At 46.5% G+C, this 11552-nt stretch overlaps 1 protein-coding gene across 3 annotated transcripts; it reads right to left on the reverse strand.

The window, feature by feature from the left end:
• Positions 1-789: 789 nt before the first annotated feature.
• LOC115861076 (apoptosis-associated speck-like protein containing a CARD) lies at positions 790-1944 on the reverse strand. Of its 3 annotated transcripts, none has more exons than XM_060285540.1 (2): positions 1668-1944; positions 790-1100 (listed from the first exon to the last, which is right to left on the reverse strand). In XM_060285540.1, the coding sequence occupies exons 1-2, from the start codon at positions 1942-1944 to the stop codon at positions 790-792; spliced, it is 588 nt and encodes a 195-aa protein (XP_060141523.1). The 3 variants fall into 3 exon arrangements, with proteins under 3 accessions (XP_060141523.1, XP_030727309.1, XP_060141524.1); XM_030871449.2 differs by having other exon boundaries at positions 790-1116; positions 1660-1944; XM_060285541.1 differs by having other exon boundaries at positions 790-1046; positions 1650-1944.
• Between the last annotated feature and the right edge of the window lie 9608 nt (positions 1945-11552).

Raw genomic sequence — 11552 nt, forward strand, 5'->3', positions numbered from 1 at the left:
AGGCCCCTTAAGTGCTGTCTTCTGGAAATAAATATCCGTATTTTCTTTTGTTGGCACAATTCCATCAAGAGAAGGAACAGCTACTAGAACTCATTTCCTAAAGTTCTGCTTTTGTGGTTGGCATGTTTTCTGGGCAAAGTGTGACCTATAACCCCTCTTGCACTAGGTGGGAGGGAGCAGAGGGAGGAGTGACGCCTGCTGGTGTCCGTGCCAGAAGGAGCCCTAGGGACACTCGGTGGCTTGTGCTCTTCTGTCCTGTTTAGATGATACTCTTGTCACTTCCCCTGAAAATTGCTCTCATTTTGCAAATTTTTTTTCCTATGAAAAAGTGAGAGATTGAGAAGCTTGGTAGACGAGTCTGTTTCTAAATGCATCTGTCAGATATGGCCCCCCACAGTTCAGGCCCTTTGTACATACCTCTATTTTAACTTTTAGACCTTGGCCACAAGGCTAACTTGTATTCACAGGTCTCAAGGGCAGACCCTCTGGGGTGGCATTGAAGGAGCCACAAAATGGTGAGGGACTATTCCATGGTGACTGAGGCAGGAAGGATGAAGTGTCTGGGGAGCCTGCTGCCCCAGGAACAGGCGGAAACTAGAGCTTCACCTGAGCCTCTGTGGGGCTTGGATGTGTAGCTCAGCTCCGCATGTGCTTCCAGGCTGGAAGTAGGAAACACACCAAGTACAAGCTGGTTTTTCATATATCGTGTATAAAAAAAATCAGAGACTCCAGGTAAGATGGCTGGAACAGCCAGGGGTTGTCTGTGGGACCGCTGCTGGGGAAGATGCCTCAGCTCTGCTCCAGGTCGACCACCAGGTAGGGCTGGGTGTCCCTCAGGGCCTGGAGGAGCAGATCCTTGCAGGTCCGGTTCCAGGCTGGAGCAAAGCTGAAGAGCTTCCTCATCTTGGTAGGATTGGTGCGCTCCGCCCGCACTGCCTGGTACTGCTCCTCTGTCAGGACCTTCCCGTACAGGGCGTCCAGCACCCCATCCACGTCTGTGACCCGCGCAATGAGGGCCGCCCGATGCTGCTCCACAAAGTGCAGTGCTGGGGCGGGAAGGAGGAGAGGGGATGAGCTGGGACCAGTGTGGGTGCTGGAGCCTGTCCCTCTTGAACACTAGGCTTTCTTCAGAAATTGCCCTGAATGCAACCCTAAGCGGTCAGGCTCAAGGTGGGCATGCCACCAGGACTCTACCTATAGTGGGATGAGTTTAACTTTGTCTCCCTTTCTCCTCTCAACCAGGCTCGGGCCCTGGAGGTGTGTGAGTAGGTGGGTGGGGAGGGTTGGCCTAGCTTTGCGCTCTCTGGGTGCTCTTGGCCTTGGGACAACGGATTTAGGCTGTGTAGGGGTGCAGTGGGGCGGGGCTGGTGAGGTGCCCAGGTAGGTGAGGTTGGGTGTTGAAGGCTTTACTTGGTGCTGTCTGGCGAGGGGCCTTCATCTCGGTTGGCACGGTTCCAGGGCCTGTAAGAAAATGTTAAGTGGTGTCTCCAAGTCTTTCTGGGGTCAGGGATCTCCTGGTCCGGAAGCCAAGGTCAAACCAAGCCTCCCCAGCAGGAGGAGCTTTTATTAAAGGGTAGGAGGAACAGGAAGCGAAAGCGTGAGGAGAGGCAAATGTTCGGGTTGGGAGGAGGGTACAGATGAGGGCATACTGGTCTGGACCTCTGCGCGGAGGGTGGAGGAGGCGAGCTCCCCCTTGCCCCAGGTCTCCTGCATGCCCATGTCGCGAAGCACGAGCGCCATGAGGTTGGCACCGTACGCCTCCAGATAGTAGCTGACGAGCTTGTCGGTGAGGTCCACAGCATCCGTGGGTAGCAGCGTCCCCCGTGGGATGCGTCCGTAGCCTTCGTGCAGCGACACTGAAAGCAGCTTCGTCTTGAACTTCTTGAACTCCTCTGCAGTCAGGTTCTCCAGCGCCTCCAGGATGGCATCACGCATGCACCCCATGGCTCCCGGGGTCCCCCACTGTAGCTCACTTGGGCTGTCTGACAAGCAGGAGGTCTGCTCTGCGGCGGGACCTGGAACTCTCCGCCTTCTCTCAACTCCGGCCTCTGCCCCAGAACATTGCCCTCGGGTGTAAGGCTCCCGACTATCCCGTTCCTTCCCATCCTCTCCTGGCCATCAGGGGGTGCCCAGATCGCATCCTTTGGCTGGTCTGTGAGGTGGGACCCAGGAGACCGGGTGGAAAAGGGCTCATGGGTGGTGCCTGCCTCTCCAGGCTTGGACTAGCTAGCACACATCAGGAACCTGGTTTATTGGAGCGCTAAGGCTTAGAACTGTGGAATTTTAGAACCCTGAAATCTCCATGTTTCCCTAAACCTTAGCATCCTCTCTGACATGTCATAGAATCAGAGTCATAGAATCCTAACAGCCAGACCATGTAGCTTCCCAAATTCTGGGGAGAAATGAGGTGTCAAAAGAGTGTAGAGGGCTTCCCTGGTGGCGCAGTGGTTGAGAGTCCACCTGCCGATGCAGGGGACACGGGTTCGTGCCCCGGTCCGGGAAGATCCCACATGCCAGAGCGGCTGGGCCCGTGAGCCATGGCCGCTGAGCCTGCACGTCCAGAGCCTGTGTTCCGCAATGGGAGAGGCCACAACAGTGAGAGGCCTGCGTACCGCAAAATATAAAAAATAATAAAAAAAAAAAAGACTGTAGAGATAACTGTGTGTGCTTTATCTCTCCAAACCTCAGTTTCGTTATCTATAAAATGGGGATAATAACACTCACTCTTCCACTTAGTAAATATTCCAACATAACATGGGCTACCTGATGGTACCTGAGACCTTGACAAACGCTTCCAGAATTTGGTCCCCCAGGAATTGAATTTCTTGGGAAGTGATGACAAGAGACCCTTGCAATAGTTGAGAAAATTCTTGACTGGAGGGAAAGTCATGGGTAGAGAGCAATTCTGGGGTCAGAGGGCTTGACCCAGAAGAGCAGATGAAAGGTGGTGTGGGATGGCATTGGAGGCCAAGCTGTGCCCAGAATCATTACCTTGCCCTTAACATGGCTGGGAAGGCCCTGCTGGTCTGTCCCTGTGGACCTCACCAGCCTTTCTTGCACCACACCCTGCCCCCCACTCCACCTCTGAGTTCCAACCACACTGGCCTCTCAGTTCCTCAAATCTGCCAGGCTCCTTTGCTTCTCCAAGCCTTTGCACATGCTGTTCCCTCAGCCTGGAGCTCTCTTCCCTCACTCTTTGCCTGACAAACTCTCAAGACTTTAGGTCTTAAGTTAAATGCTACTTCCTCTGGGAGGAAGTATATTAACGCGTATATGTGAAATCTAGAAAAATGGTACAGATGAACCGGTTTGCAAGGCAGAAATAGAGACACAGATGTAGAGAACGAACGTATGGACACCAAGGGGGGAAAGCAGGGAAGGGGTGGTGGTGGGATGAACTGGGAGATTGGGATTGACATATATACACTAATAAGTATAAAATAGATAGCTAATAAGAACCTGGTGTATAAAAAAAAAAACAAAATTCCAAAAAAAATAATGATAAAGGGATCAATTAACTAAGAGGATACAACATTTATAAATATTTATGTACCCTACCTCAGAGCACCTATATAAAGCAAATATTTAAAGAACTGAAGGGAGAAGTAGACAGCAATACAATAATAGTAGATTCCCATCACCAGCCTCTAAGGCAGTGTGCATACCTGTAGCAATATCCTGCAGCCATGGAATTGCACACTGACAGCTGGGGCCCCCACAGCTGCCTGAGGGCTCAGCTCTGGCCTTATCTCCTGTCACTTGCCTGCACCACTAGGCTCACCTGCAGCTGTCCCCATAAACTGTGCACCTGCACCCAGCCAGCTAGATCCCCATTAAGCCTCCATTGCTGTGCATGTCTGATGTGAGATCCTGCAGGCACAGAATGTACATACACCAACATCCAGGGCCTCTGAAGCTGCCTGTGTACCCTCACATGGCCCTGGCCCTTGTTCCTGGCCCTGGCCCCTACCACTGTGTGTGTATCCGCAACCAGCCTCTGCCATTACTTAGGCACCAGTTGGTGGTATGTACACACCACCAGCAGCTCCATGCCACTGCTGCCTGCCCTTGTGTGTAGCCTCTGGACCTGGAGGCACCACAAGGACCCCAATAGCCCTTGTAGCCATTGCAGATACCCCACTATGCTCACCAAGGACCACATAGTTGTCAATGCTGTGGACCCCTGTGGCCTGACCGAGAGAGACATCATGCCCCCACCCCCCACCCTGGACCCAGAGCTGCCACATGCCCCTGCCCTTGGCAGCCTGCGCCACTAGATACAGAGTCACAACAGACTCCAGCATGCTCCCACCCACAGAAGGTCTTTCATTACCAGAGTCAGTCCATAAAGTCTGGAAGAGGTGACTATTTCTTCAGTTGTGCAGACACCTACACAAGACTACCAGGGTCACAAAGAATTGGGGAAACATGACACCTCCAAAGGAACAGAGCAAACTTCCAGTAACTGACCCCAAACAAATGGAGATAGTTTAATTGCCTGGCAAAGGATTCAAAATAATTATTCAAAAGATGTTCAGAGAGCTCAAGAGAACACATAAACAATTTAATGAAATCAGGAAGACAATACAAGAACAAAACGACAGGTTCAACAAGGAGACAAAAAACAATCCCATTCACAAAAGCATCAAAAATAATAAAATACTTAAGGAGTAAATTTAAAGAAGTGAAAGATGTATTCACTGAAAACAAGATATTAATGAAAGAAATTGAATACACAAATAAATGGAAAGCTATCCCATGTTCATGGATCAGAAGAGTTATTGTTAAAATGTTCCTACTGCCCAAAGTCATCTATAGATTAAATGTAATCTCTAGGTTGCCATGGCTAAGGGGTGAGGGAGATGGAGAGAGGTTGGCAAAAAAGTACAAACTTTCAGTTATAAGATGAATAAGTTCTGAGGATCTAATGTAAAACATGGTGACTATAGTTGATAATACCGTATTGTATAATTGCAATTTGCTAAGAGAGTAAATTGTAAGTGTTCTTACCAAAAAAAGGAGAGGGGCAACTTTGTGAAGTGATTGATATGCTAATGAACTTGAATGTGGGAATTCTTTCACAAGGTATACATATATCAAATCATCATGTTGTACACTTTAAATATAGTACAATTTTATTTGTCAATTATACCTCAATAAAACTGGGGGAAGAGAAATTAAAGAAGACCTAAATAAATGAAGACAGCCCATGCTCATGAAAAATTCAATATTGTTAGCATTGCAGTACTCCCGAAATTGATCTACAGAGTCAGTCAATTCCCAGCTGCCTTTTTTGCAGAAATGCACACACTGATCCTAAAATTCATATAGAATTGCAGGGAACCCTGGATAGCCAAAAATTTCTTTAAAAAGAAGAACAAAGTTTGAGGTCTCACACTTCCTGATTTCAATACTTTCTACAAAAGTGACAGTAATCAAAGCAGTTTGGTACTGGCATAAGCATAGATATATCTTAATCTAATGAAATAGAATTGAGAATCCAAAAATAAGCCCGTACATCTATGGTCAATTGATTTTCAACAATAAATAACAGTCTTTTGAACAAACAGTGCTTAAACAACTAAATAGGCGTGAGACTGGAAGACAAGAGTACAGCCATTTTTGAAAAGGACCCAGGGAACGACCTTGCGCAAGCAGGCTTCACAGATCCCTTAAAACAAAGTGCCTAAAGCTTTCCAGTTCCCTGAAAGATATAGATAAAGGCCTGGCAGACATTCCCAAGTTGTTTTTGCAGGAGGCAGATCCCCACCAGATGAAAACTGCTGACCGCAAGTGCACAGACCCCCACACCAGTTGACGGTTGATGATTCTTGAAACTTCATCTTGATGCCAACCAATCTCAGAATCGAGCACAAGCTGATCGGGCACCTGCTGCCCCCTCCCTCACACTCGCTTTAAAACCTGTTCCCTGAAAGTCCTTGGGGAGTTGGCACTCTTTTCTGCCTTCTCCCCTGTGCACAAACTATCCTTTTAATAAAAAGCTTTGCTTACCTAAGAGCCTTGTGGGAGTGAAATTCATTTCTATGGTATTGCTGCCCAAGAATCTGGAGAGGGCCTGGTAACAGACACATGCAAAAGAATAAAGTTGGACTCTTACCTCACAATATATACAAAAATTAATTAAAAATGGATCAAACACCCAAAAGTAAGACCTAAAACAATAAACTCTTAGAAGAAAACATAGGTAAATCTTCATAACCTGGATTCAGCAATGCATTCTTAGATATGACACCAGAAGAAAATATACATTAATTGGGCTTAATCAGAATCAAAACTTTTGAGCATCAAAGGACAAAAATGTGAAAAGACAAGTCATAGAATGGAAAACATTTTCAAATCATATGTCTGATAAGGATTTCACGTTATGAACGAACAAAGAACTCTTACAGCTCAACAACAAAATGACAAACCAATAAAATAAAGGGCAAAAGGATCTATAGACATTTCTCCAAAGAAATTATACAAATGGCCAACAAGCACATGAAAAGATGCTCAACATAGCTGCTAGGGAGATTTAAACCAAAACCACAATGAGAAACCATTTACCCACTAAGAGGGCTGTAATTTTAAAAACATTTTAATTTTTTAAACAGAAAGTAAGTGTTGGCAAGAATGTAGAAAACTGGAACCCTCACACACAGCTAGTGGGAATGTAACGTGGTATATAGCAGCTGTGGTAAAGTTTGGCCATTCCTCAAAAAGTTAATCATATAATTACCATATTGTAATAGCGGCCTCCCCAGCCCGAACCCAAACTGTGACGGGCCCTCTCCTCCTCCCTCTCTGGCGCCGGCGGCTGCGCGGTTGGGGCAGGGGCTGCTCCGCTGCTCCTCTCCGCGCTCCGGCTGGGCCTAGCCCACCGGCCTGGCCCCGCACCTGCCGGCCACCCACTGCGCAAGCGGGCAGGCGGGCGGGAGCTCCGCCCTGGGGACACCCGCTCCCAGGCCACGTCATCTGTCGTGAACTGAACGGTGAGGCCAGCGCGGGTTGAGCCCAGGGGGCCCGCCGCCTCAGACAGCGATCCCAGGAAAGGGTGTGTCAACAGCCTCCACGTGGCCACCGGGGTCTCAGCGGCTTCTGCGCCTCGCTTCACCTAGACCTGGAGGACAACGTTGCTGGAGCAACCTGGTACTTCTTCAGACCTGGCGGCTTTCTGGGGTCGCACCTCTCTATGCAGGGTGTGAGACCTGAGAGGCAGGCGCTAGCTGCAGCAGCCCCGCTCAGCCATTGGTCGGTGCCACAGTGGCCCCGCCCCCTCCCCCCTCTGGTATATAAAAGGAGCCCGCATTCGGACTGAGGTAAGGTGGATTTTTGAGACGCTAGTCTGCTGTATTCTCGGTCTGCTAGCTTTCCCATTAAAATCGTTATTCCTTGTTGCAACAACTCCTCTCCCGATTTATTGGCCTGTTGTGCGATGAGCAGAAGGAGCTTGGGCTTGGTAACAATATGACCTTGCAATTCCATTCCTAGGTTTCTAGGAATGGAAAGCATATGTCAACACAAAAACAGTAGCATTATTCATAATACCCAAAAAGTGGAAACAACCCGAAAGTCCATGAGAATGGATGAACAAAATGTGGTGTTATCCAAAATGTAATACATGACACAACACTCATGAATCTTGAAAATATGCTAAGTGGAAGAAGCCAAACACAAAAGACCATATATTATAATGATTCTATATATAAATGTGATGGAAGAAATTTTCACATATTGAGTTATGAGGCAGTCATTCTAGCTTATACAGGATTTAACTTGAATTTTATGCTAGCTAAAACCGCCTGTTTGTAGCCTATCAAACATACATTGTACATCTGCTTTAATCATTAAAGAAAAGGGTACCTGAAGTAAAGAATGTTCTTTTAAAAAATAAAGATTAAATGCCTCCCTTCCTGGGATGTCAGTGCTACATACTTCTTCGATAAGACTCCCTTCCCAGGTGCCAAGGCCATACTGACTCACTGTATACATGCTGATCTGTTTTTTTGTTTTTGTTTTTGTGAAATCTTGAAGGAATGTATTCCTGACTTGTTTGGTGTTCTTTGTTCTGATGAGATATGAAACTATGCGGAAAATCATGCTTCTCTGGAGCAGTTCCTCAGAGTTATCTGAGAGACCGTCTCCCGGACGATCATCCTCAATTTGGCTCTAATTGGCTTATTGATTATTTCCATCCACATAAGAAATGCCCAGAATTGGCAAATCCATACAGACAGAAAGCCGATTTGTGGTTGCCAGTGGGTGGAAATACGGGGAATGATGAATGACTGCTCATGAGTACAGGGTTTATCTTAGGGAAGATTAAAATGTTCTGGAATGAGTGGTGACAGTTTCACAGCATTGTGAATGTAATAAAAGCCACTGAATTCTAATACTTTAAAATGGTGAATTTTACCTCAATTTTTTTAAAAAAGAAAAATCCTATGGGATGGGTAAAATGATATTCCTACATAATAGCTGAGATTCAGAGATCAACTCATTTGTCTAAAGTCAAATTAAAATTAAAGCTGACTGAACCTCCCAAAACCTTCCTTCTAATCACTGATACAACCAAAATAAAAACAGTTAAAAATTAACTCTAAGTCCCAGTGGGTTTTTGCGTGTTTGTAGGGAGTTGGGGCGGGGGGGAGGGGCGGGGGGAGGAAAGGAAGCACGCTCTTGGGCTGGAAGGAGGACGGGGGGCGGCGGTAGGCGGAGCATCCCGATTTGGAGGGCTTAGGGAGGAGGAGGAAGGGCGAGGAGGTCCGTACACTTACGGCCGAGGCCTTGGTAAATGCTTCCGCCCCGCCGTTGAGGGGCGCCAGTCGACCGAGCGCGGTACCTCCTTCCAACGCTTTACCCGAGCGCCCCGCCGGCGGCCCCGCGGACAGGTTTGCAGCCTCTTCCCCGCACGGACCCCTCAAAGGCGAGGCCCGACCCCGTACCAGGCGGGCAGGAGGACCCAGCAAGCGCTGCCTCGGCCCCTTTCCCGCCCACGGACCCTGGAGCCCCTACCTTCCGGGCAGCCTGCCGGCTCCTGGCTCGCCCAACCCACCTGTCTCAGGTTTCCCAAATATTTTACCACTTGCTCTTCCTGGCCCACAACACAGTCCCCCACTTCCCGAAGACAGACTAGGAGTGAGAGGAGTGAGACGCTTGCCTTGACATTATTAAAATAATGAAACTACTATTAGTAGTAATGACTTAATAGGAAGAATATTAATAAACTTATTAGTAATGTAGGGGCCAGTAACCAGGATGCCTTGCTTGCCTGTTTAAGAGGAAACCAACTCAATAAGCAAGATAAATACTTTAATATGACATTTAGAAATTTTTTCAAAATAAAAAACTTAAAAGTACCATGAGGTGCTATATGGGAGGCTAAAACAAAAGGAAAAATCAGTAATCCTGATCCTAGCTTTATTTAAAATGTTGGTAGTTTCGTTATCATGGAATTTTTTTAGTGTTTTTTTTTTCAATATTACATTAAAAAAAATTTTTTTAGGGGCTTCCTTGGTGGCGCAGTGGTTGAGAGTCCGCCTGCCGATGCAGGGGACACGGGTTCGTGTCTTGGTCCGGGAAGATCCCACATGCCGCGGAGCGGCTGGGCCCATGAGCCATGGCCGCTGAGCCTGCGCGTCCGGAGCCTGTGCTCCGCAACGGGAGAGGCCACAGCAGTGAGAGGCCCGCGTATCGCAAAAAAAAAAAAAAATCTTCAGTACTGAGTATCTTGAGTTCTGAGTATGTCCCCAAATTTTGCGCTGGAAGTGAGTACTTCAGTCACTGTGCTTGGCTTACCCTAGTGACAGCCCTGCCCTACTGTCAGCTTTAGTGTGGTAGTGGCAGTACGGAAGGGTAGGGAAGTGCAAGTGGCCACCTTCTCCCCAAAGTCTACGGAGGCTTAGCAAGGAACTTCCAGAGGTGCAGGCACAGGGGCCTGTAAACCCTCTAGGCATGTCATTACTGCTAATAGTAGTTTCATTATTTTAATAATATAAACTAAAAAGCATCAATAATACTTATATAATATAATACTTATTAAACACCTACCAGCTAAACACTTCACAAAATGATTTCATTTATGCCTCACCACAACTCTGGGAGGTTGGTCCTAATATTACTAATACTATCTGATTTTACAGTGCAGGAAACAGGATCAGAGTGGTTAAATCTCTTGTTTAAGGTCATCCAGCATGTACAGTGGCAGAACTAGGATTCAAATCCAAACTGGCTGAGCAGAGAGCCTTTACTTGGGAATCACAAAGTACAAAGTTCCTAATCCTCTACCTGGAAATGACTTGGGGATTTCATCTCCAAAGCATTAGAACTCCAATAAAAACCTTAGAAACAAATTGAGATGTTAGGATATCTGCTCGTACAATGTATCACATCAATGAGTTAAAAAAAACAATATGATAATTTCCATGGAAGCTCCTTGTAAACTAAGCCTAGAAAGGTATTTATTTACATGTTATACAAAAGTATGCTAACTCCATAGCCCAGCCAAGTGGTGTAGCACCAGCAACCCCCTTCCCTCTGGACAATTTGGGCCAATGTTTGTTGTACACTGGTTAATCTGCTGTCAGTCCACAGTGCAAAACAGCTTCTAACCTATATTCTAGATCATTGATCTTCAGTTGGCCACCAGACCTGTGCTGCTCCCCTGGAATTCCTACCAGCCTCCCCAGAACCACTGCTGCTACCACCAGGCTGGGAAGGAGGAAGAAGGCTGCCCTCCCCTTTTATGATGACTTCTTTCCAGACCCTTGAGCTAAAACCAGACCACCATGTTTGGCAGCTAAAACTTTGCTGAGGACCTGGGTGATATCACCCAAAGCCATATGAGGAAGATGATTTGAGGTGACTCACAGACCTACTGTCTTTTGAATAATCATACATTTATTTTGATGCAAATTCAAAATGATTGAAATAGCATATTAAACTACAATAGCAGGCTCATTTTGCTCCTAGTGAAGCTAAAAAGAGTAGTAAAAATTTTAACACAATATATTTAAAGTAAATAATAAAAGATCTCAAGGAGGTATTAGAGCTTCAACAGAACATGGCAGTTGGACTCATAGCATATGTGATCACCTAAGAATTCCCTTCTACCTGCCCAGGTTGTACAACTTCTGACCCTAATCAGATATTGCATATTGCATAACTTTCATTTTGGAAAGGCTCTGGTTACTTGGGACCAGTTAGTTCCCCGGGTCTCCAGTCCCAACAGAATTAATTCAATCAAGACCAATTTTCCCAGCGCTACTTTAGTGAGGGCCTGGGTGATGGTACGCAAAGCTTTATAAAGAACACGATTTGAGGTGATTTACAGACTAGTCCTGTTCCTACAGGATTTGCTAGAAACAAATACAAAAGCTTTCTACTTGACCAGGGCTCAATTTTTAAATACACAATGGAAACAAACAAAAAACCATCTGGCTTTCCTATTTCATTTCTCTTTTAGTTGGTGAGTATTTGGTTTTGCTTTTTTTCCCTCAAGAATAATGAGACACACTGCTGTTTTCTTTATACCTCTGTCATTTTTTAAACCC

The sequence above is a fragment of the Globicephala melas genome, chromosome 15, assembly GCF_963455315.2.
Source record: "Globicephala melas chromosome 15, mGloMel1.2, whole genome shotgun sequence".
Lineage (NCBI taxonomy): Eukaryota > Metazoa > Chordata > Mammalia > Artiodactyla > Delphinidae > Globicephala > Globicephala melas.

Excerpts from the sequence above, each read along its gene's own strand:
- LOC115861076 (XM_030871449.2), bottom strand. The coding sequence starts at position 1,944 with ATGGGGTGCATGCGTGATGCCATCCTGGAGGCGCTGGAGAACCTGACT. Across the intron at positions 1,117-1,659 it reads CCTCCACCCTCCGCGCAGAG|TGTTCAAGAGGGACAGGCTC; the intron begins GTCCAGACCAGT and ends AAGAAAGCCTAG.